Genomic DNA, 22,784 nt, shown 5'->3' with positions numbered 1-22,784 from the left:
AGGAAGGCAGGAAGGGAGGGGCAGAGGGAGGCTTCTGCTTCAAAACAGAGGGTGAGTATTAGTGACGCCATCTGTCCTCCTCACTACTTCAGGATTAGATGGAGTCCCTCGCCCAGTTCATCTGTAAGGAGAGACAAAGCCCATTAACCCTCATCAAATGAAGATCTACTAATAACTTGTACCAAAGTACAGCGACAGTGTGAACTCACCTTCGACAGTGCTGATCAAAAAACAGCTCTCGTCAGGCAAGTTGTAAACCATCTGGAAAAGATGAGAAACAAAGTGCAATGATGCAGTTTATCAAATATTCCCGTTTAGGGGGGCGACTTTGTAAAGAAAAGGAAAAAAAAAAAAAGGTAACTCTGTCGCAGGAACACCACAGTACAGTATGTGTGTCAGACTGTAAATGACATGCAAATAAGTGAAGCTGAAGACAGTGGAGCAGTTGTTCCTGGTCAGATAGCACACAAACTAGTCACACGCTGCTTGTTTCTTCCTCTACGGAGCGATTGAGTCTCCAATCATCTACTCTTTACTCTCCACTCAGCCTTAATTTCTACATTTCAAGTAGACTGACGAGTTGGACATCCAGTGAAGGACTGTCTTGCTGTTTTGTTAATATGTCAGCAGTTGCTACATTTTGCTCTTACTGTTTTAAACAAAAATCAAACAAAGTATAGAAGTAAATAAAAAAAGAGGAAAGGTTTAGGCCACTTGTGTGCAGTGTAAAAAAACTTTAAACACCACACATATGACATATGACATATTATCACCTTACGAAGAAGGTTTAATAAGCTGGCAGCTAGTTTCTTTTGTCCAGCAGACATGGTGCAACATGAGCATTTATTTAGAGGCTAATAGTAGCTCTCCTTTTTATTTTATTCTATACACTGTATGTCCTTGTTGTTTCTGTGCTTCTGTCTGTATATTTCAATTAGAGTCTAATAATGCTGCACAATGTTGTCTTTATTGAGTCCATATTTCCCCTTTCATTGCTTTGCATGTCTTGTATAATGTGTGTCTGTGTTGCATGTTTAATTAGCACCTAACCCTGTAGTATAATATCCTGTATTACATTTTTTATTAATATTTATATGATTTTTCTACATGTTAGTTTTTTTTATTATTATTAAAAAATTCTGGCACATTTACAGCAATGTTTATTAAAGTACACCACTGTTAATTAAATGAAAATAAACCAAGAAATTGAAACCAACTCCTGAAAGAGAAACATCTTTTTCTTTAGCTGCTAAATAACAAACTATGTTCATCTGAGCTTTGTCTGTTGTTAGGTGCTGGGCAGGTAGGGTACAGCAGGTTAATCAGCTGCCTGCTTCTACAGATAAGTAGTGACAGTGGTGAGGTTACATTACAAAACATTAAAACTGGGAGCCGCTAAACAGTAACAGCAGTGAACTGTGAGCTGAAAATTGCTTCAGAGCTCCATAGCTGTGAGCAACTATAAAACTAATTTATTGGAGCAGCTTTAATTTCATTTTACTTGTATTCTTCAGCTGTTGAAGAAAAATTAAAAGAAGTCCAACTCAGAAGTTTACTGTAAGGTGTGAGTTTAACGAAGCATGTCAGCACACTGAGGTGGTGAGCTGACCTACAGCAATGACAGGGAAACACTTTTATACAGTAAAACAAAAGCAGTGATGAGACAGTATGGAAATAGTGGGCACTGCAAGGAAGTGATCAAACAGGATTCAAATATAGCTGGAACAATAGGCCAGAAAAATGTGTGCGTGTGTGTGTGGTGGGCATTTGCATTCAGGCCTTAGGGTGTGACATACAGCTGGCATATGACAAGATCAAGGGTCCATACCAGCAGGGGGCAGGACAGCTTATTAATGCAATATCCCCAGAACTGAGTGAGTACAGTAATCACTAGTATCCATAATGATGTTTTTTCCTGCTTATGATGGAGAGCGGTGCATCCCATACTTCACTCTTTTTAATGCTACCCTCCCACTTCACAGTGAGAGCCCTCCACTGGTGTGAGTGAGATACTTGAAACACTGAAGTACTAATGGAGAGGATCCGTTTGGCAAAGAGCCATGTACGTGTGTGTGTGTGTGTGTGTGTGTGTGTGTGTGTGTGTGTGTGTGTGTGTTGTTACCTGATCACTAAGCAGGATGTGTATGCCTGTAGGACCCTGTCTGTACACCTGGTTGATATTTCCCAGTGGAAGGTTGCACACGCATGCCATTTTGCGGATCAGTTCTGCTGCTGTCAGTTCCTCTAGATACAGAGCGTGATACACTGCACACAAACACAGAGCAGAGCAGAGATAGAGAGAGGTTTTAAAACTACATCTGTCCATTAATCCATAGATGATTATCACACTGTTATCAGTCAGACACACTGAGTTCCTTTACCATGTAAACTAGAGGAGATGCTGTGCTCTCCATTTTCATTGCTGCTGTGTCTCTCCAGCAGGGGGCTCTCCCGAGGCGACTCCTGACAGACGTACACTGTCAACCTTGGACGCACAGATCTATACACACAGAAAACAGTTCAAGCAGCTGGAAAAATGCTGACAGCTTAAAAAATGCTCGTATGGGAATTCACAACCACACACATGCAACACACCTGGATTTAAGTGCATTGAAAAGTCTGATCCCATCTGCTGGCCCACAAATCTGGACCAGGTCGTCCCGGGTTAACTTCAACAAATCAGAACCTAGGCAAAGAAAATTGAAGAGCAGTCACTTGTGCTGCAGATGTTACAACATTACATCTATGATTCAGTGTGTGTGTTTGTGTTTGTGTGTGTGTGTGTGTGTGTGTGTGTGTGTGTGTGTGTGTGTGTCAGACAATGTGTGTGTACCTGAGAAGTGAGAGAAGAGCCGTGTGTAGGAGTTGAAGCGGTTTTTTAGAAGCCACTTTTGGGCGTCCTGTATGGAGGCAGTGGGGCTCAACTGCTGCAGAAGACACACAGGATGACAACACACTTACACAGATGCATCGCAGCTTTACCTTCATGCACGTTCACTGGAATCATCCATATATTAAATGTCTGATGTAACTCATGCTTCAAGTTATTCTTTTCTAGATTGATTAAACCATCCAATTGTGTAATTAATCATTTTTTGTGTGTGTAATACTTAATGACAAACTGTTAAAAAGAGAAAGTGAAGTGATTCTTAAAAATGCTGACTTTGTCGACTGCTAATAAACCTCTGAAGTTCAGTAATTTCCTGTCTACTACCTTGTCAATACTGGATGTAACTACAGCAGCAGTCAGATAGTTTTTCTTCTCGTTCCTTCACCTGAATGTTTGAGCTTCACTGTGCAGAACGATGTTTGTTCAGAATTTGACACCAGATGGATGTTTGCAAATTAATCTGCTGAACAAGGAAAGATTGTCTTTGCTCTCTGAAAATCTGAGTAAAAAGCTGTGTAGCTATGAGCATGATTTGTGGCATCACAACTAGTTAGGAGCTAATCCTGGTCCAGTATGCAACTGGATATAACGAAGCAGTGACACTGCATAGTGAAATGGGAGACATCTGGTGTCCAGCAGTTAAACTTTTGCTTTAGGTGCATGGCCATTTTTAATTCTATGTTATCGATCTATCTTCTTTTTTAAATTCATTTTAAATACTATTTTTTGTGTTCTGTGTCTTTATGTAATTTATGTAAAGCACTTTCAATGAAAAGGTGCCTTGGAATCTGAACTTGCTTTGTCTTTTCACATGAGCCACATTTGCATATTAATAGATGGATTTTTAATGGAGGGAAAAGGAGAAGATGTGCTCTTAAGGATTTTAATTATTCCAAGCATAGTATTTTAAGCTATTTTACAACACTGACTGGAAGGGATCGTGATGCTAGGTGACTTACAACATGTTAAAAGTAATCTGAATTGGGACACTAAGTATAGTCAATATATAGTACAGTGTCCATAAAGTGTATTTACAATTTAACACATTTATTACAAAAGCAAATGAATAGACAAATCTGAGGAAATGTAATCATTTAAAACACCTCTATATGGGGACCATTAGTTGCACGAAGCACATCAAGACGGTACTCGATTTCTTGCCATGTTCGCTGTAGCATAGCCTCATCAATGGTGGCAATGGCATCAGTGATCTTTTGCTTCAGGTCGTTGATGTCCCGTATCTTTGTTCGATACACGATACACAAATGCAATGGGATTAAAAACTTTGATAACTACTGAGTGCATAGAACAAATCTGATGAACATATCTCATCAATTGCTTTTGTAATGAATTTTTTAAATTGTAAAGAGACTTCGTGGACACTCTGTATGACACAGAAGCAGTGCAAATGACTCAGCAGTGTAAAAGCCATTTTCCTACTATGACAAGTCTACATGTTGCTGCTGTGAAAAAGCACAGGTGTTACTAATAACATTAATGATGACTGTCACAGTGTGACAGTGAGCCAGGATGCACAACAGCAGCACCCTGAAGCAGCTTAAATGAAATTCAGCCATCATTCATTTATTTGTTTGCACCTGTGCTTTTCCTACTGTGATACAGTGTGACCAGTGTAATAGATTGAGTGGATCTATTGGTAGAAACAGAATATCATATTGCTAAATGTGTTTTAATTCATGTATTATCACCTGAAGCTATGAATTGTTGTATTTTTGTTACCTTAGAATGAGCCCTTTATATCTACATAGGTACATACTGGTCCATAAGTTTGTATTTGCAGACTAACCTCTGTGTTGCCATGGCTGCCAGGGTCTGCCTGGTGATTGGGAGAAGAAGAGTCACTGAAAAAAAAAAAGAAGAAAGAGAACAATTAAGAGAGGTGAGACCAACCGACACCTAATTTACAGGCCAAACTGCACACGCGTGCACACACACACACAGTTACCTGTCCGGTACTGATGAGGTTGTGTAGGTGGACAGTGGGGTGGAGGTGAACGAGGGAGTAGCTGCCTGGTTGGTGCTGACGTAGGCGGTGTCTGGCCAGGGTGAGCACTGAAAAGAAACACACACATCTAAATACTCAATAATTCTATCACAGCCCTAAAAAAGAAGACAAAGTTATTTAAGGCGAAGTCCAACTACCCAGAAACAGAAGCTTAAGGGTTGAGGGAAAAGTGTGGACTGGGAATTTAGCTTTGTGCCACTCAATCCCACCTTACATCAAAGAGACATGATATGCAAAAATGGCATTATGACATCCTGTTCTCAGCCGCTGAGGGGCTTCAGACTGGTGTCTAAAAGGGGGGCAGATTGTGGATGGAGTGATGGCAAGGAGGAGGAGAGGAGAGCAGGGTGCTTACACTGCCTCTCTTGGCCAAGGAGTCGCCACAGTCAGCGGGAAGTGTCCGCTTGCTGGACTTTTTCAGCTCGTGGTCACCCGCATCCTCTATGATGGGCTCAAGCCTCGTCTACATACAGACACACAGTAGAAGTTACCCAGCCAGTGACTAACATACAAACACAACCAACAACCCCGAGAACACACTCCATCACCTGAAAAATGACCTGATGGAGAGTCTAACTGTGAGATGTAGAGGTGCACAATGGAAAGTTAATAGGCAACTTTTTTGATACATAAAAATTGTTCATTAAGCAAAAATGTGAAATGTTCACTGGTTCAAGGCTCTTCAATGTGATCATTTGTTGCTTTTCTTGGTCTTACATTATTGTAAATGTAATATCTTGAGGGATTGGGCTGTTAATGGGACAAATGATAACACTTTTTCACCATTTCTTCTCATTCATCTGATTTTTTCTTGGCCAAATGATTAATTGATTAATTGTTAAGCCCTAATGAAATGTAAAGTATATTTTTGGGGGAACACTGTGACAAAACCTTTAAAAACACATTAAATTCTAAAGACTAACACCAATTTAAGGACCAGTGTTTTTGCACATTTTGGCTCATTCATTATTAGAAATATCTACCTTACATAAAACAATTTCATGATAGAAATTAACTGAATGTTATTAAACACAATATTTGCATTCAGGAAAAAAAGTGCATTTTTCAATTTAAAAGAGTGTGGCTATCATTAAGGTTTTCATCGACACACTTAAGTGATAATAAGATCATTGGGATCTAGGTGGCCGACCATCTCTGCTAAACAATTTACATGAAGAAACCCTGTTTGGTGTTTTTTATTATAACCGCCATCTGTTTTCCACAACATAACTGACTCTGTAACAGTCACTACAGTCTTAAAATATATATGAAGAGACTTCAAACTTGCTTGAGACAGCTATTCCTTTACACTGAGCAATCAGACTACTTGATGTTTTTATCAAAGTTGTGTTTTCAAAATATGGTTATTTTGAAATCACTGCAGTGTAGCAGACAGTTTTATAACCTGCAATATTTTATTGATGTGCCTGTTAGAGGCTCTGCCATCAAACATCTGTGACTCATTATCTAAACAGCATTTAATTCATGAGCTGTACGCTGTGAGTGAAAAAAATAAAACAAACCCAAAACGCAAACACTAAGCAAGCACAGCTCCATTAAAGTTATTCCTGCTGAGTAACTTTGTTTTGAATGTCAAAATCAATTGGGGAAAATGTCGGAAAATTAATCAGGAATGATTTTAAAATTCATCAATAGTTTAAGTTCATAATGAAGCAAAAATTCTTCAAATCACTGGATTTAAAATGTTAAAGGTGTTATCTGGACTCTGTGAAGGGTATTTTCTGACATTAGATTAATCCACAATGATAATTATTAGTTGCAGTCCTATCGATAACTGCATTGATATATGCTGAGAAAACACTTGGCAGTATTGATTTTAGGCCATATACCTAAAAGTGACTTGAAAACAGAGTGGTGCTACATCCTACGTTATATTTACCCATGTAGTGGAGAGACATTTAAACATGATAGCCACCTGACTGAAAATTGAGCCTGAATGCTTGGTAGTACTATAGCTTGGTTAGTGCTGAAGCATGTAGCTCAGAAGAGTGTAAAACTAGTGTGAAATGTGCTGACAAGGCCTGACAGCAGCTGCATACTGACCTCTGACAGGATAGTGGTATCATAAGAAGGCTGGTACTTTTCCTTCTCTTGAGGTGTGCGCTTCTCCATCTTCTCCCTGTCTGTCTTCTGTTTACGATCTGCCCCCTTTGGCTACTCAGCAGAGAGAGGAAGCAGACAGGGACAGATTTCATTTCTGTGAGTGTTGACACATGAGCTGGCAAACAATGTCAACATAATTTCATTCAGTGGAAAAACTTCCACACATCAGAGGACGAGTGTTTACCTTGAAGACTTTGATTTGGCAGGAGGCTGAGTGAAGGTGCTCTGCGTACTCTCCACTGTCTCCCTGGGCAAACGTGTCAATCTGGATCCTGAAGGGGACGCCCTTCTCTCCGCCGTGTTTCCTGGGAGTGAACTCTGTGCTGATGCAGTGCACCTGCAGACAGCGGGGATACAGGAGGACAAGTGTTATCAAAATATGTGTTTGATGTGGAAATTCAGTGACGCGCTCAACAGATGGCACAAAAGAGAGTTGATACAGAATGTGTGTATGTGGTTTGTGTTAGTGAGGATGTGTGTATGTGTGTGTGTGTGTGTGTGTGTGTGTGTGTTACCTGCACAAAAACAGAAGCTCTTTTGTTCAAGTCCCAGAGGAACTCTGCAGCGTTAAGCTGGGAGGGGTGAGTCTTCGGCTCCACTATACCCACTGACATGGGGATATCTGTCTCACACAAACACACACACACACATATTTGAACACCAAGTCATACACATGAGACGGTTAAAGTAAATATTTCTTGCCAAGCATCATTACCGATGTCAAGGAGACGGTCGCCAGGACGATTCCACTTCCAGCCCTCCAGCTGCTGGTGCTCTGTGTACTGCAGCCGGCGGTCATGGAAAACCACTCGTACTATGCTCTGCACACAAACACACATCCCTGTAGGTATAAACTCTTCACTTGACAGAAGTAAAATCTTTCCTGAACGGAGCAGATTCTCTCACCTTCACCATCTTGTTGTTGAGCTCTGGTAACTCCCCTGTTTTCCTGTTGTCCAACAAACGCACCTCGTAAGACTGGCCTGAGAGAGAGAGAGAGAGAAAGAGATCATAGAGAGAAAGAAACCTGATGACAGAGTCAATGTTAATATTCTGTGTATGTTAATGGTCTCTGTGATGAGTATTGGCTTTGTATGTTATGTGATTTAGGTGAAACCTTCAAGTCTCTGACAAAACTATCAATTCTACAACCTCCCTGTTGGTCCACCTGTTGACTCTTTCAACCTTGAAACAATAAAGTGCTTGCAGTTATAAAACGCTGCGGGGTGCAGCACAGTCAACCTTGGGTCATCGGAAAGAACTACCGATGGAGCTGGAACTTCTTAACAGGCTGGAACTTAATTTAGACGCAGGTTCCTCTGGTTAAATGCAGATCAGTTCCTGAGTTTCTACATGTCACTATGAAGCTCCTGTAGTGGAACAGGACAACATTCACCTTTTTGTTGTTTTATTGCTCATCATACAATTATTTAAAAGTCACATTTGAGTGGCTACAAAGACTTGAGTGGTGTTATGGGAAATGTGCTTTTTTTCATTATTTGATGATGTTGAGACAAACTTCTTGGATTGCAACGTATTTCATTCCTTGTATTTTGTGGAAATGACATCAAAGTTATCATGTAAATACATCTCACAGATGGCTCACCACAGATCAACAGTCAATGATGGTATCATAGGAAAAAATTCCCCTCTTAACCAAACCTCAGATTGTTGTTGCTGCACATTAGTAGCACCAGCAAGTCTGTAAATCTAATTTTTATGCATGAGTTCTATTAAATCCTCTTTAAATGTAATTCCCTAAAAACTGTGCTCAAAAAATTGACAGCTTCTGTCTTGCAGTTCACACATGTTGCTTCTTCTTGTTGTTTCTAGTTCCTTCCTTTTTGTTAATCCCTTTATGTTCTATTAGATTAAGTAAATTTGTTTGTGCCATAAAGGAATGTAGCAGAGTCAAAGCCAAACTAGTGACACACAACATTAAAGTGCAAAGTAGAGGCCAGAAGTGGAAGCCATTTACCTTGGCAAGGTTTTATTTTACAGCAATTATACTAATGTGCGATAAATGAATGTGGTAATAATTTATTGATGTAGAAGTGATAGTGGGTGTATCACCAGACCACAAGCAAGTCGTCTGTTTATGGATCAAAATCCAACACCTGAGCCTTGATGTGGACATGATTCATGTAAACTTTAAAACATTCAAGTTAAAAACCAAAGCACAAGCAAGACTTTCTCCTGAATGCACGTATTGTGTGTCTCACCTTGGTTTAGGTATGTGAGCGTCTCGTCGTGCAGCTTGACAGCAGGCGAGGTGGCGGCACACAGCACATACTGGAATGGGGGATTTTTGGTCTCGTTTTCAGGAGGAAGGCTGGAGTCCTCCTGCTTAAAGATTGGCAAAGCCAGCACATCACTGAGAGAGAGAGAGACAGAGGGGAGAAAGAGGAGTGAGACACTGAGCGTAAGCATGGATATGATGCGAAAACAACAACCAAGAATATAGTAAACCCTCATAAAAAATGTTTGCATGCAGAGCTACTTGGCACTGCATTTCTCAATAGTTTAAAATTGACTTTTCCCCAAAGTTAAATGTTCTGTTTTTAAATCACAAACACCATGTGGGATCCACGCTGATGGCAACATAATCACTATGACCTCCAGAAAATATTCCTCAAGATTGGATGTTCTTGTTTTCCCATTTGGCAATTATCTCTGAAAACACATCAAAGTGGATTATGCAATTTAACAAACTGTTGCATGCTCCACTTTTGGCAAGACTATATTTCACCTCCTCAGAGTGTGGATTTATTAAATGGCTTATTTTAGAATAAGCTCTCCATTGATCAAATGTCTCTCTTATTATGTATGTATGAGACTGCAGCAGGATAAATGAACAAAAACACCCAGAGATAGCCTGAGCTGCTGACACACACTATCTCTCACACTTGGCAGCCACTCGAGACAACCGACCCGTCCTCAGCTCACCCTGGCAAATGCTGCTGGAGTGTCAACGAGTGCATAGTGAACAGGGGCGTGCATGTGTGTATGTATGTGTCTGTGTGTGTGTGTGTGTGTGTGTGTATCTCAGTGTCTGTGCTATCCATGCAAAGGAATGTAGATCATGGCATCTCATTACCTGCAAAACTTTTTGGTAAGTCTCGAAACTCAAGCCATACAAAAAAACCCCACACAACTTGATAATTTCAGGACATTCCTTGAGCACCTTCCTCCAAAATCTGTTTCCAAACAGCAGCCTGCAAGATTTATTCAGTCTCCAATCATTTTCTCTCGACCGCTCGCTGGTGTGTTTTCTCTGCAGAGCGGGTGCTCGGACGGTGCCAGCCTGGGTGCTGCAGCCCCGTTTAGCCCCGGCTGCCCAGGAAAACTACATCTGCTTCCTGAAATCTGAGGAGCTGGTTCCACAGAAACACACTGAGACATTCTGTTCCTACCAGCTGCTGACTCCAAACATGCCCACACACCCCCCCACCCAGACAGCACCACCCCTGCAGCCACTGACACCACACACACACTGCCCTCACTAACTCACATACATGCAACCCATCACTTGGATGGCAGTAAACTTGCTTACTCTCATAAGAGACTGGCACACAGATAAATGCAAAGTGCTAAAAGCAGATGGCTGAGGGGCCTGCTGATAAGATATATGCATGTCCTGGGAGATTCTTGCCTTCGTGACACGTTATCATTACCTCCCATGACCTTTTATGTAATACAGGGCAAACATACCGACAGCTACAAGTGGTTTATAAACCACCACCTTTATGTCAACAGTAGGGTTGGGCAGTGCATTGATATCAAGATATGAGTCTAGGTATCATCCCAGATCTTGGATATCGTAATATCATGACATGGAATAAGTCCTTCCCTGGTTTTAAAGGCTGCATTAAAATAAAGTGATTTGATTTCCTGAACTCACCAGACTGTAATAGCTGCTCTATTATTTGCCTTTACCCACTTAGTTATCATATCCACATTGATTATTTAATCAAAAATCTCATTGTGTAAATGTTTGGTGAAAGTACCCACAGCCATCCCCACATACTGTCACAATAAGAAATTGAGGTATTTGATCAAAAGTATTGTGATATTTGATTTTGTCCATATTGCCCAGCCACAGTCAACAGAATCCTTCTCTACCTTCTAAAGCAATGAATGAAAGACACTTTCATTCATCCTCAACAGACAGATCATCAACAAGTAGTCCTGACTACTAGAAACATTGGACTGACCTCCATGTACAAAAACTGCTGCAAAAACCCACGTGCCATTACAGTGAACTGTAAACATTCAAGATAACATTTGTACTGGGTTGCAGGTATTTCCTGAAATGTGGACACAGTGACGTGTGTAGCTACTAGTGTTACACAGATATCAGTGCCAATACTATACCTGTACAGTCAGTACTGATATCGTAAGAATAGCTTTTTATATAGTTTTGTCTGGGGAAAGTAAAATTTGCCAAACTAAGCAAAAACAACATCTTGTTAAATACAATCTTGTTTAAAATTTTAACAGTGTTCTGATTTATATTAGGACAAATCTTATCAAAGAATAAATAAACAAGCCATTCGATGCAAACTCCTTTTACAAAACACTTTTATACCAGACACTAATGACACATCGTTACTCATGGAGTGTTGAGGTTGAATACTAAGCCCTGATAGCCACGATGACACCGTGAGTGGAATAATAAAAAGTTAGGAAAATCTAAACGGTGCAAAGCCAATCTGACTGAATGTTCATAAGTCTAATCATGAAACACCTATCAGCTATTATATTATTAGTGAAACAGAACACTTGGACACAACTTCCTCCTTCAAATAGATGGTCCAGTGTATCTTGAGTTGAAAGAGTGTCTGGCACACAATTCTACAAGTCAACTAACTCTTATGGCGGACTTTCCAATCAAAAAGATTAACATCTGACCCTTCAACTCAAACACAATGTACAGCACTTTGTTCCCACACTCCACTGACTGTAAAGCCTGCATTAGGGGCCAAAACAAGGCCTTTCCTGCACACTTCCTCTGTGTTATCTTGTACCTATAGTTTTTGTAGTACCTCTCTTATGGAAAAATCACAGAATGAACTGATATAGCGGTCTTTAATGTAGGGTTTAGTCAAATTATTAATCTTTGTCCCTGATCATGGCACCCTGCAGCGAATGCCCAAATCCCAAAACAAAGAGAAAGCCATCACACCCAGTACAAAGGGAATAACACAAACAGGGAGGAGAGGGGGAGGGCTGTAATGTTAACACTTGCAGACAAGAATGTGTGCTGTTCTCTCTAAAGACTGGAGCTGGAGAGTTGGCATGTGGGCTAACCTCATGCTGTAGGCTCCAGCACCCAGCTCCTGCCCAATACCGGACAGGCTGGCATCGAAGTCGTGCACCAGCCCCGACTCGATGGTGGCGTCGTCCATCTTCAGCACCCAGGCCATCGGCCCCAGCTCCTTGTCCTCTGCTTCTACTCGTGGGGCCGCCAGCTTGCTTCCAGGTACGCGAGAGGTCTGCTAGTGAGGGGGAGGAGGAGGAGGAAGAAGAAGAGTGGGCTCTCTCTGCAGCTGCTGAGTGACACCGCGGAGAGGAGGAAAGTTACGCTGCTAGCCCGTTAGCTGCTCCTTCACAAGCTGGCCAGGAGAATCGGTAGCTTTCCACAGAGGCTTCATGCATCGCCATTATCTCCACTCGGAGTCACTTTTGGGGGGCTCTCGGGGTCGCTCCACAGCTGGCAGACTGTCTGAAAGTAGCGACAAGTTAGGGTCCGCTCAGCGAGCAAATCGTTAGTCGTGACTGAGAGATGCGAGCTTGTTGTCAGCATGCTAACGTGCTAACAGCTAGCGAGCTTTCACGAATGCATCTTAAGCAAGCTAGCGTAAATTCAGCAGCTTCGTTTGGAGTCTTTCAGCAGTCTGGCTAACGTTAGCTCAACGAAACGCAACAAGCAGAGAGGATATTGTTTTAGTCCACACGCCGCCGCATCCCACGCAGCGCCCGCACAGCTGTTGCTACCTAGCTACGAAGCTAACTAGCATCACTTTGCTCCTGAATCGACTGATGTCCGGTGAGCTACGCGAGGCTCTGCTGTACCGTCACGGCGTTTTTTCCTCTTCTCATCGCGGTGCTGGAAACACCGCTAAGGCTCCCTGTCTTCGACACGCAGTCCTTTAACCATCCGGAGAGCAGCGGCTGACACAAAACTAGGCATCAACATGGCTCCCGCAACACTCAGACACAGACCCGTCGCTCCGTGCTGCCAGGACGGCGGACAGCCAATCAGAGGGCGCCTTCTGTGACCAGCGCACAGTGATCAGCCAATCAGCAGCTTCCAAGCTTGCGTCATTGTGTCCAACTGTAGTTGTGCTCCTGCCTCCACAAACTCTGATCATACATCTCCTAACTTATTATACTCTGATCATACATCTCCTAACTTATTATACACATATCTCCTAACTTATTACACATACTCTGATCATACATCTCCTAACTTATTATACACATATCTCCTAACTTATTACACATACTCTGATCATACATCTCCTAACTTATTACACACATATCTCCTAACTTATTACACATACTCTGATAATACATCTCCTAACTTATTACACATACTCTGATAATACATCTCCTAACTTATTACACACATACTCTGATCATACATCTCCTAACTTATTACACATACATGCTCCCCTGCTTCACACACACGGATAGAATTCATACAAAAAAAAATCAAACAACATAAGCTCGCATAACTGACAGACTCATAACAGGCTTATCAACATTAAAATGAAACAATAACCAACATAGTTATTCATTAACCTATTAAGCGACAATGTCCCACCCCGTAGCACACCTTAGCCATTGGTAGTATTATTCTCTATCACTTATAGCCGACCCATTCTGGCCTGTTGTAAATTGGTTGTAAAAATTTAAAGATTAACCTTTTAAATGAGAACGCGATTATGACAAAAATCAAAAGGGCTGGAAAAAAGGCGACCTTAATATTTTGGGTACATTATTATCAGGCTTGTACACAAACATGGAGAGACTGGTAAAAGGTGTAGTCCGTACTCACTTACTGTATGTTACTTAAGTACAGTTTTGAGGTATTAAGTATTTCCATATGATGCTACTTCTTTCACTCCGCTACATTTCAGAGGGAAATATGTACTTTCTACGCCACTATATTTATTTGACAGCTTTAATTACTTTTCGGGTGAAGATTTGACACAATGGATAATAAAACAAGCTTTTAAAATACAACGCACAGTTAAAGATGAAACCAGTGGTTTACAATCTTTTTGGCCTTTGATATGTCTTTCGGTCCACCAAACAGCTCCACCAAATAGTGACTTTTCCCTCTAAACTTTAATTTGAATAAATGTTCAAATGATCCAATATTTAATCAAAATTCAAAGTTTAGAGAAAAAGTCCAAAAACTATTAGAACTCTCATCTCATGACCCCTGGGATTTATCTGGTGACCCTTGAAGGGGCCCAACCCTTAGGTTGAGAACCTCTTGACTAAACTAACTGTATATAAAGTAGTATAAACTAGCTCCACCTCCAGCAGCTACAACAGTAACATGCTGCTCTAACACTGATGCTTCAGTATTAATAATCTAATGATGATATAATATAATAATACATCAGTCAGAGGGACCAAACCATTACTTTTACTGTAATACTTGAACTACATCAAGCTCATAATATTTATGTACTTTTACTTGGAATGGAATATCCTTACATTACTGTATTAGTGGGCAACTTTCATGTAAGTAAACGATCTGAGTACTACTGATTAAAGAGCTCTTGTAAACACACTCACACTGTGACAGCTCTGAGGTCATAAACCAAACTAAATAAACATTTCATTGAATAGCTGTGTGAGGGTCATACCGTGAGAAACTGCTGCCGCTGTGTCTCTGTAAGGGGGCTCGGAAGTTTTCAGTGTAAGGCTGCCAGAACAACATGTCGCTGCATTGAAAAGTCTCACTCCTGCTGCACATGAACACGACCCAGCCTGGTACCGAGGAGGTCCCAGCAGGAGCTCATGGCTTAAGAAAAGAGTCCGCACACAGGCTGGGCTTTGCTGAGTGTCCCCCTGCGCTCTCTGGTCAATAATTATCCACCGGGCGGACCCTGGACGAGGCGCGCAGTCAAGTGTGTGAGTGGTAGGGTTTTTCTCAGAGCAGGGCGCACGCAAGCTATTTTGGCTTTAGAGTGGGAAGACCCGCCTCATGACTTAATTAGCCTACTACCACCCCTGTCTGACTTCCCAACAATTCAGGACACAAATATCAACGCATTGTCAACATTTAGTTTAGTAAGGATACCCTAAAATCTAGCTGGAAAAGTTTAAAAAAGTAACACTACCAGGCAAATATTAAATTATGCATCTCGTTTAATTTACAAATGACCTTTGATAGTTATATCTAAGTAATATCTTACTCAATATGTTACTTTTTCTGCAATAAAATGTCTGAAAAGGACTAGACCTATATGTTTTGTTGAGTTGCGTACTTAAATTATGCTAAATGTTTCCAAAAATGTTCAAATTAATAATTGTAATGGGTTAGGGACCGGGTTTCATTTGGTTGCCTCTGCACATGCGTCATGGTTGTGGTCGCTTTCCAAAAACATACAAGTCATAATTTGACTATTGTGTGTGTATACTTTTAAAATATACACTTTTTTTTTTTTTAGATCTCAAGTAATTAGAAAAAAACTGAACACATGTTTGTAGCAGCCTGGCTCATAGCTCTCTGGACATCCTGTATCAGCTGAACAGCCTGAGAAAAACAGATTTTAAAAGTGTAATTTCTTTATTCAGTGTTTTACCAATTTTAATCATCAAGTCCTTTGTTTAGGAGAGGAGGAGACCTCTGCAGATAATTTGGCTTCTCACAAAAATGCCCTGAATGATAAATGCTGACAGTGTTTAGATTGAGAGGCCCCTTGTGGCAGAAAATTACATATTGTGCCTTTATAGATCCTCCAAGACATCCTATAAAATAATCTACCATAAAAAAACAAAATCAAATGAATAAACAAACAATTAAACCATCCAACAGAAGAAAAACACATTTTACGTAAAACTAATTTACCATTACAGTCATACCACTCACCTGTTTCCTTACATATTATCAAAAAATGTACTTTAAAGTGTCAAAAGTAAAGCAGAACGACCCTTGTCAGAGTTATACTATTATATACATACTGTATATTATATATTATTGTGGTGGTGCATTAATATGTTGTAGCTGCTCCAGATGAAGCTCATGTCTGGCTGTTCCATCTGTAACAATGCACAGTATTTAAAAACTTATATTTTTATATTTTGCATGTAAAACTGGAATTGCAGAATAAGTAGTAGCTGTAGCTGTAAGAGAAACATAGTGCAATAAAAACTTTAGTGGAGTATAAATATAAAGTAACATAAATACTTAGGTACAGTACTTGAGTAAATATACTAGTCACATCCCACAACTGCAGTGTAAGTGATAGGTTTGCTTAAGTTAGATAATTGTATTGAGGACAGTATTAATATGTATAGTATGCAGGGACTTGGCAGGAGGTGTGTATTTGAAGGCCAGGAGGTTTACAGTTCAGATTGGTACAGTATCTGGGACTCTCTTTAGCTGCACATACATTTCCAGCCCACAGAACAGATGCATACATAAAATTCAGCACCGGGTTCTCAAATAGCAATGTTGCACAAGTCATAAATGTTTTTTTTTGTTTTTTTACAGCAGGTGTATGGATTTGCACGCTTTTATTAACAAACATATACTGTACAGACTTTCCTGCAGATTTCCATGACGCAGTTTCTGCTGTATGTGACTCTCGTAACTCCCTGGTTGGGAGCAAGTCACATTAAAAAAAATTAAACCTTCATGTGTGCGACAAGATAAATGCTGAAAATAGATATGGAGACACTATCAGACACTATATTTTCACCATGTGACTCCATCCCACTGCGAAAACCAAAAACAGCCAGGGCTTGTCATGAACTGTACACGTTCTTTATTTTAATGTAAGCACAGCTTTGTAAATGCACAGAGGAAACACAACAGTGAAAACTAGAATGTTACAAGAGGGAGGAAAGAAAGACACGATGAAGAGGAGAAGAGAAAGGGTGACATGACAGTTTTTTTTCAGAGCTGTAAATAATACATTTCTACAAATTTCTCAGCAGAGAAAAAAATGAGAGAGAGAGAGAGAGACAGAGAGAGACAGAGAGAGAAAGAGAGATAAAAGAGAGAGACTACTTCACGCGCAACAGAGAGGAAAAAATAAAAACAAGGATGGGCACAGGTGCGCGCATGCACCCCCCACAGGGACTCTCCTAAATGACACTGTTATTGGATATTCCATTTTAATATCATATATAGATACATATCCACTATGTGATAATAAGCCATGTCCTGCCATACTTCATGTAGCAAGCAGCACGCACCCATTTTCCACCCCATGTTGCCCAGAAGTGGACTGATCCGAGATGAGCTGTGAGAAATGGAGTACACTGTGGATTTTTCTAAAAGGGGCGGACATTGTTCACATTAATTTAAAACCTCAGTCTCACTATTCTGACTTTGAATAGGACCCCGATAAAAATGTATTTTTAGTTCTCATGCATAGCCAAGCACATAACGCCTCCTTTACTTTGGAATCTGCCTATGTACTATATATCTTATGAGCAGGCATGACCCACTGTGACTCACGTTAGTGCTGTGCTGGGTTGGTCGTACCTTTTAGGCTCATCAGCACCTTTTTTGAAAGAGAGAACGTGTGTGTGTGTGTTTATGTTTATGTGACAGAGAAACTGCCAAACATTAAAAACTGCTGCAGTAAAACCTCATGGCGTAAAAGAAATCCAAACTATGACACAATGTAAATTTACATTCCTGTCTAACCTGGCCCCACTGTTCAAGAAAGGAACAAGACGGCAACCATTCATTCATCTCAGCCCCCTTCACTACATCTAGATGTTCAGAGGGGATACTGTTGTGTTCGGAGGAGGGCCAATGGATATAAAGCAGGTGGAGAGGACGGACATCTTCATCCTTGAGTGATTAGTGACAGACCTGGGACTGTATGTATGTGTTTGTTTATGTTTAAACCAACTTGAAGAGTTCAGTTTGGTGTCAGTGAGATCAGGGTGGATCCTCAGCGATGGTCAAGAGAACTACAACATCTTCAACTCCTCTCTTTTGCATCTTGCAGTGGGGGCGGGAAATGTACAATATGAGGGCTGTGTGTACATATATATGTATATTTATATATATGCAGTTTGCTCCTGTAAGAGCGTGTTAGGATGGGTGTTTTGTTCTTGGTCTGTGTGGGTGTGAGCTCAGGAGCAGATATTTGTTTGGTGGGCAGAGTTGCAGTTCTGTTGTTGCCCTGTAGGAGGGCACTGTGTCTCCTATAGGCCTTCAGTTGGGGGTTCACTGCCGCTGGAGCCGGACTGGGCACGCTTGATGTACAGATTCAACAGCTTCAGCTGCCAGTGAAGAAAGACAAACAGAACAGAGGATGCACACGTCAATATGTGAAACTCTACAGGTTGCAAGAGAGCCAAATCCATATCAAGAGCCAGTCAGCATATTATCATGCACCTAAGACCTTTATGTCTTAACATACCACATAGTTTTGATGAAGAAAGAAGTGTTACAGGACATGGAGGTCTCCCCATAAATCATGGAAGAGTGTCAATCATACTTTTGAAATGGGAACACGCCTTTATGTTAATATCCCAGATTTTAAATCTTTTAAGATACCAAGACCTTGATGTGCAAAGACAAAGATCCTGCGTGATAATACACACTAGAGACAACACTTTTTTTTTTTTACTGGCTTTTGAAAACAATTTAGAAGTCAGGTCTGGTTACCTTGCTGCTGGTGAGTTGGCCGAGGTGCGGTTTGAGGTCCTCTCCTATCACTGAGTAGATGGCCACCAAGCAGAACACACATGCTTTCCTCACACTGCTCTCAGAGTTGTCATAACCCTGTTCAACCAGATAAAACTGATTAAAACCTGCAGAACACTTTTTTCAAAACAAAGGAGTCAGAGAAAAGTATACACATAAGAATGTGTGCAGATTGTGTGTGAGTGAAGGAGTTGCATCAGTTTTACAAATCCTATGTAAGGAAAAACTGCATGTCTCTAGAGTTGCAGAGAATAAGAGAATATAGAAAAACTGAGAGGAGTTATTTAAACAGTAACACTGTACCGCACAAGATTGAATAACAATATGTGTGTGTGTGTGTGTGTGTGTGTGTGTGTGTGTGTGTGTGTGTGTGTGTGTGTGTGTGTGTGTGTGTGTGTGTCTGTCTTACCTGTATGAGTCCTGGCACTATCTCAGGCAGCATGCTCATCAGGCCCTCGCGAGGAACCCTCTCAATCACCTTGGTCTGCATCTTGATGGCAGCTAAATTAATGGGGTAGTCAGCTGACTGGATGATGGGACACAACACTTTGATACACTGGTCTGGACTGATGGACAACGCCAACATGGCTGCTGTCTCCTCTGCTGCTCGTACCACCTGCAAGAACATACAAACATGAATGTAAATACATACGTGCTATACAAGGATGATTTGGGCCTGGATTGCACTTCATTTGTCAACTGTATTCATTCGTATGTATAGTATGTACTTAAAATCGGTGAATGTTACCATTTCATACACATTGAGCTTTAAGTTTTGATGACTTTGCACCTTCCTTTCTTGCTCTCTGATGTTCTCATGATAAAAAACAGTCTTTAAATAAACTAGTGTGTGTGTGGGTACCTCCTTGTGGGGGTCTTTGTGTGACTCCAGTGCCTTCATGATGGTGAGCTCTGCGTAGTTCTTGAACCTCCAGGGCTGCTTGCTGAGAATCTCTCTCAACACCCGCAACGCCAGTGTTCGGATGACATGCTGAAAGGATGAAAAAAACTCAAGTTTAAAGGAAAGGAACGTAGCGTAGCCTATTAGCATGGCTTTATCACAGACCTAAAGCGAGTGTGTGTGTACCTCTCTGTCGCCCATTGTCTCGAGCAGGAGCAGCAGGATGGTCTTGAAATGTTCGTCCCACACCTGCAGAGTGTTTTCGCGAATCAGCTTTAGCAGCTCACACAGCGCCGCCTTCCTCTCCTCAATGCGCTCGTTGTGATTGGACAACTCTTTCAGCAGCTCGGCCACTAGCTCTGATTGGTCCAGGCTGCTATCTGCTTAATAAAAAGACAAAAGGGACTGAATAAAAGTGTTGTACAGTGTGTTTTTCTGTTTTTTTTCTTCCAGGTGACGGAATGTGTTGGTGTACCATCGGTGAGATGTTCAGAGTCGTCCATGCTGGTGTCTTTGCGGCTATGCTTGAAGGGCGAGTCGGAGAAGTGCTCGCGGGCTCCTCGGGGGCTGGAGGAGAGCAGGGGGGTGTTGAGGAGGGAAGTCTTGTTGTCCAGAGCCATGCGGCCGCCGTCCATTACGTCTGTCCCGCTGCCACCCTGAAGGACATAGACCGAATACAAGTTGTGATTCGGGGAGTCGGGGACTATTTTGTATTCAGCAGATAAAGATGTTGGTCAAAACAAAAGAAACATAAAGAGTCTGCTTCACTTTCTTTGTTTCTGTGTGTTGTTCTGTAGATGTGATGACAACAACTTAGCGTTTGGAAGTGTGAAAGTTGACCCATGGTGAACTACAGCTGGGCAGGGTTAGCAGGTTTAAGCTGTTCTTGTTTCTGTGTATATTTACACTCAAACCACTAAATGCCAATATCTGCGTGGTAGTTTGACGAGTCAGGTATGCTGTGATTGGCAGGCCGAGGACATGTGGGCTGGTTGGATTTCAGATGCATGTCATGGGGAAAATGTCAAGAGGTCTCACCTCTGCACTAGAGTACACCGTGTCCATGCCGCAATAAGACCTGGCATGACGTCTTAAGTGTAAATTTGGACTGAACGAGCACGCTATCAAGGCGAGCACTTCTGAAATTATTGAAGAAGGGCTGTCTTGTTCAAAAAATCTTCGGGGTGTGGTTTTCAGCAGACGAGTGCATAACAAACAAATCACACAATTTTAATTTGTGGTAGATTAAGTTCTGTCATCAGTTCCACTTAAAATTAATGTATGTTTCTCAGTTCCCACGCTACGGGGGGTGGAGCAGATCAGATGTCAGGGTCACATACAGTACAAGTAGTGTGTGCATGTGTGTGTGTGTGTGTATATCTGTGTATGTGTCAAGACTTCACAAACAAACTGAAACTAGACTAGGCTTGGCTTTGCACCTTACAGAGATAATGTTTCCTATATAAAGCATGTGCAGAGCCAAACAAGCAATTAATTTATCCTGCTTACAAGAATGTTCTGTTTGTGTCCATAGTCTGATATATCTCATTATAATTATGTATCTTATATGCCAGCAGGTCTTTAAATTTCTTGATTCGAGTTATAATTCTGTTGTCTTGAAGTAAGATATTAAAAGTATTTCATCGTACTTAAACTCAAGTACTGTGTAAAGTCCAATATTGTACAGTTTAAAACAATATCTGCTTTTAACATGGCTGGCTGAACACCCTCTATTGCACAATATAATATCCACAAAGGGGAATTAAAGTGCATTGTGTTTCTAATGAATGCAGCAAAAATGTCTCTTTTCTCAACACAAATTTGATAAAATGTTCTGCGAGAGTTTCATCAAATCAAACTGTCCGACTTAAACAATGAGCTCCTTCATGACAGGTTTTGTGGAGTTTCATGAAAGAAATCCCAACAGTTTGATAATTTTTAACCCTACTCCTCTACACCATGATGCTCATGATGACACCTGCTTTACACAGTCATCTGTAAATGTTTCATTGTTTTTCTCATTCAAAGTCATGGCACCATGTCCCATTATTTAAAATCTTACTTGCGTCTACAGATATGGTTGATAATTACAAAAAACCTCCCATCCTTCACAAGAATATTTTACAGCAACGTCTCTATGAGCCGTGATAAACATACATGTACACATCATACATATAAAGCATAAATAAAACAATGCAAACTTTACTCTTCTCACCTCGTCTCCCTCCCGTCGTTGAACCGGATCATTCATGTCCTCCTGACTGCGGACGCTGAAGTTCTGAATCGCCTCAGTGACACCTTTCAGTGAGCTGTAGATGTCCTCCGAGTTCATGTTCTCTGTGTCGTAGTCAAAAGCACTGCAAACATACAAGGAAAATCAAGAGTGAGCAACAGTTGCATGATCATATAGCGAAACATGATTGATCTAATGCTTGTGTGCTAAATTCCACCTTTTGTATCGTTATACTGCTTTAATACAGTAAACGCACATATAATGTACATGATAGCAACACACACATTATCAACTACACATTTAGGATCTTACTATACATCAGGAACAAAATCAATAAATCAGGGAGGCAGGATCCACTATTGGCTCGCTAGAAGTGATCGGGGGCACAGAATGGGTAGAAAGTGCAGTGTTATGAAAAATGAGGTTTGTCCAATGTTATATATTTTTAGAGAGCTGAAGAGCTGTTCTGTTTTAGTGACAGGTTTGTTATTAACAGGTGCTTCTGAGAGAAGTCCTTTGTACCTGCTGTGGTGAAATTTTTTAGTGAACATTGTCGATGATGACTAAAATGATCTGATGTTGGTTGTACTCAGGATTGTGGTAATGTTTGTAGCCATGGATATGTACACTAACATATACATTCATGTTTACACTATTCATGATTACGCTTATTTCTTCCTGTCCTACCTGTCG

The 22,784-nt window shown here is 41.0% G+C and overlaps 2 protein-coding genes across 10 annotated transcripts in view; both read right to left on the bottom strand.

The window, feature by feature from the left end:
- On the bottom strand, window positions 1–15,172 carry ubp1 (upstream binding protein 1). 3 transcript variants are annotated; one of them, XM_053334875.1, is made up of 17 exons: window positions 14,927–15,172; window positions 9,263–9,414; window positions 7,947–8,023; window positions 7,756–7,861; window positions 7,556–7,662; window positions 7,225–7,377; window positions 6,981–7,091; window positions 5,272–5,379; window positions 4,857–4,963; window positions 4,698–4,752; window positions 3,994–4,131; window positions 2,834–2,927; window positions 2,596–2,686; window positions 2,382–2,500; window positions 2,123–2,265; window positions 210–261; window positions 1–121 (listed from the first exon to the last, which is right to left on the bottom strand). In XM_053334875.1, the coding sequence occupies exons 1-17, from the start codon at window positions 15,034–15,036 to the stop codon at window positions 84–86; spliced, it is 1,761 nt and encodes a 586-aa protein (XP_053190850.1). In that variant the 5' UTR covers window positions 15,037–15,172; the 3' UTR covers window positions 1–83. The 3 variants fall into 3 exon arrangements, with proteins under 3 accessions (XP_053190850.1, XP_053190849.1, XP_053190851.1); XM_053334874.1 differs by lacking the exon at window positions 14,927–15,172 and adding an exon at window positions 12,351–13,260; XM_053334876.1 differs by lacking the exons at window positions 3,994–4,131; window positions 14,927–15,172 and adding an exon at window positions 12,351–13,260.
- A 1,864-nt stretch (window positions 15,173–17,036) lies between these two features.
- The window catches only part of clasp2 (cytoplasmic linker associated protein 2), a 55,932-nt gene continuing 50,184 nt past the window's right edge, over window positions 17,037–22,784 (bottom strand). For 5 of the 7 annotated variants that reach the window (XM_053334857.1, XM_053334859.1, XM_053334860.1 and 2 more), the window contains 7 exons: window positions 22,074–22,215; window positions 20,334–20,514; window positions 20,045–20,241; window positions 19,820–19,948; window positions 19,367–19,573; window positions 18,919–19,035; window positions 17,037–18,530 (listed from right to left, as the gene is read on the bottom strand). In XM_053334857.1, coding sequence (XP_053190832.1) covers window positions 18,453–18,530; window positions 18,919–19,035; window positions 19,367–19,573; window positions 19,820–19,948; window positions 20,045–20,241; window positions 20,334–20,514; window positions 22,074–22,215 — 1,051 coding nt within the window. In that variant the 3' untranslated portion in view covers window positions 17,037–18,452. The remainder of the gene's footprint in view (window positions 18,531–18,918; window positions 19,036–19,366; window positions 19,574–19,819; window positions 19,949–20,044; window positions 20,242–20,333; window positions 20,515–22,073; window positions 22,216–22,784) is intronic. The other 2 variants (XM_053334863.1, XM_053334858.1) reach the window with 1 other exon arrangement.

The sequence above is a fragment of the Scomber japonicus genome, chromosome 15 (genome assembly GCF_027409825.1).
Source record: "Scomber japonicus isolate fScoJap1 chromosome 15, fScoJap1.pri, whole genome shotgun sequence".
Taxonomy (NCBI): Eukaryota; Metazoa; Chordata; class Actinopteri; order Scombriformes; family Scombridae; genus Scomber; species Scomber japonicus.
Note: the sequence above shows the minus strand (reverse complement) of the source record. Positions and strands in the feature narration are given on the sequence as shown.

Excerpts from the sequence above, each read along its gene's own strand:
- ubp1 (XM_053334874.1), bottom strand. The coding sequence starts at position 12,466 with ATGGCCTGGGTGCTGAAGATGGACGACGCCACCATCGAGTCGGGGCTG. Across the intron at positions 5,380-6,980 it reads ATACCACTATCCTGTCAGAG|ACGAGGCTTGAGCCCATCAT; the intron begins GTCAGTATGCAG and ends GTCTGTATGTAG. Across the intron at positions 262-2,122 it reads ACATCCTGCTTAGTGATCAG|ATGGTTTACAACTTGCCTGA; the intron begins GTAACAACACAC and ends CATCTTTTCCAG.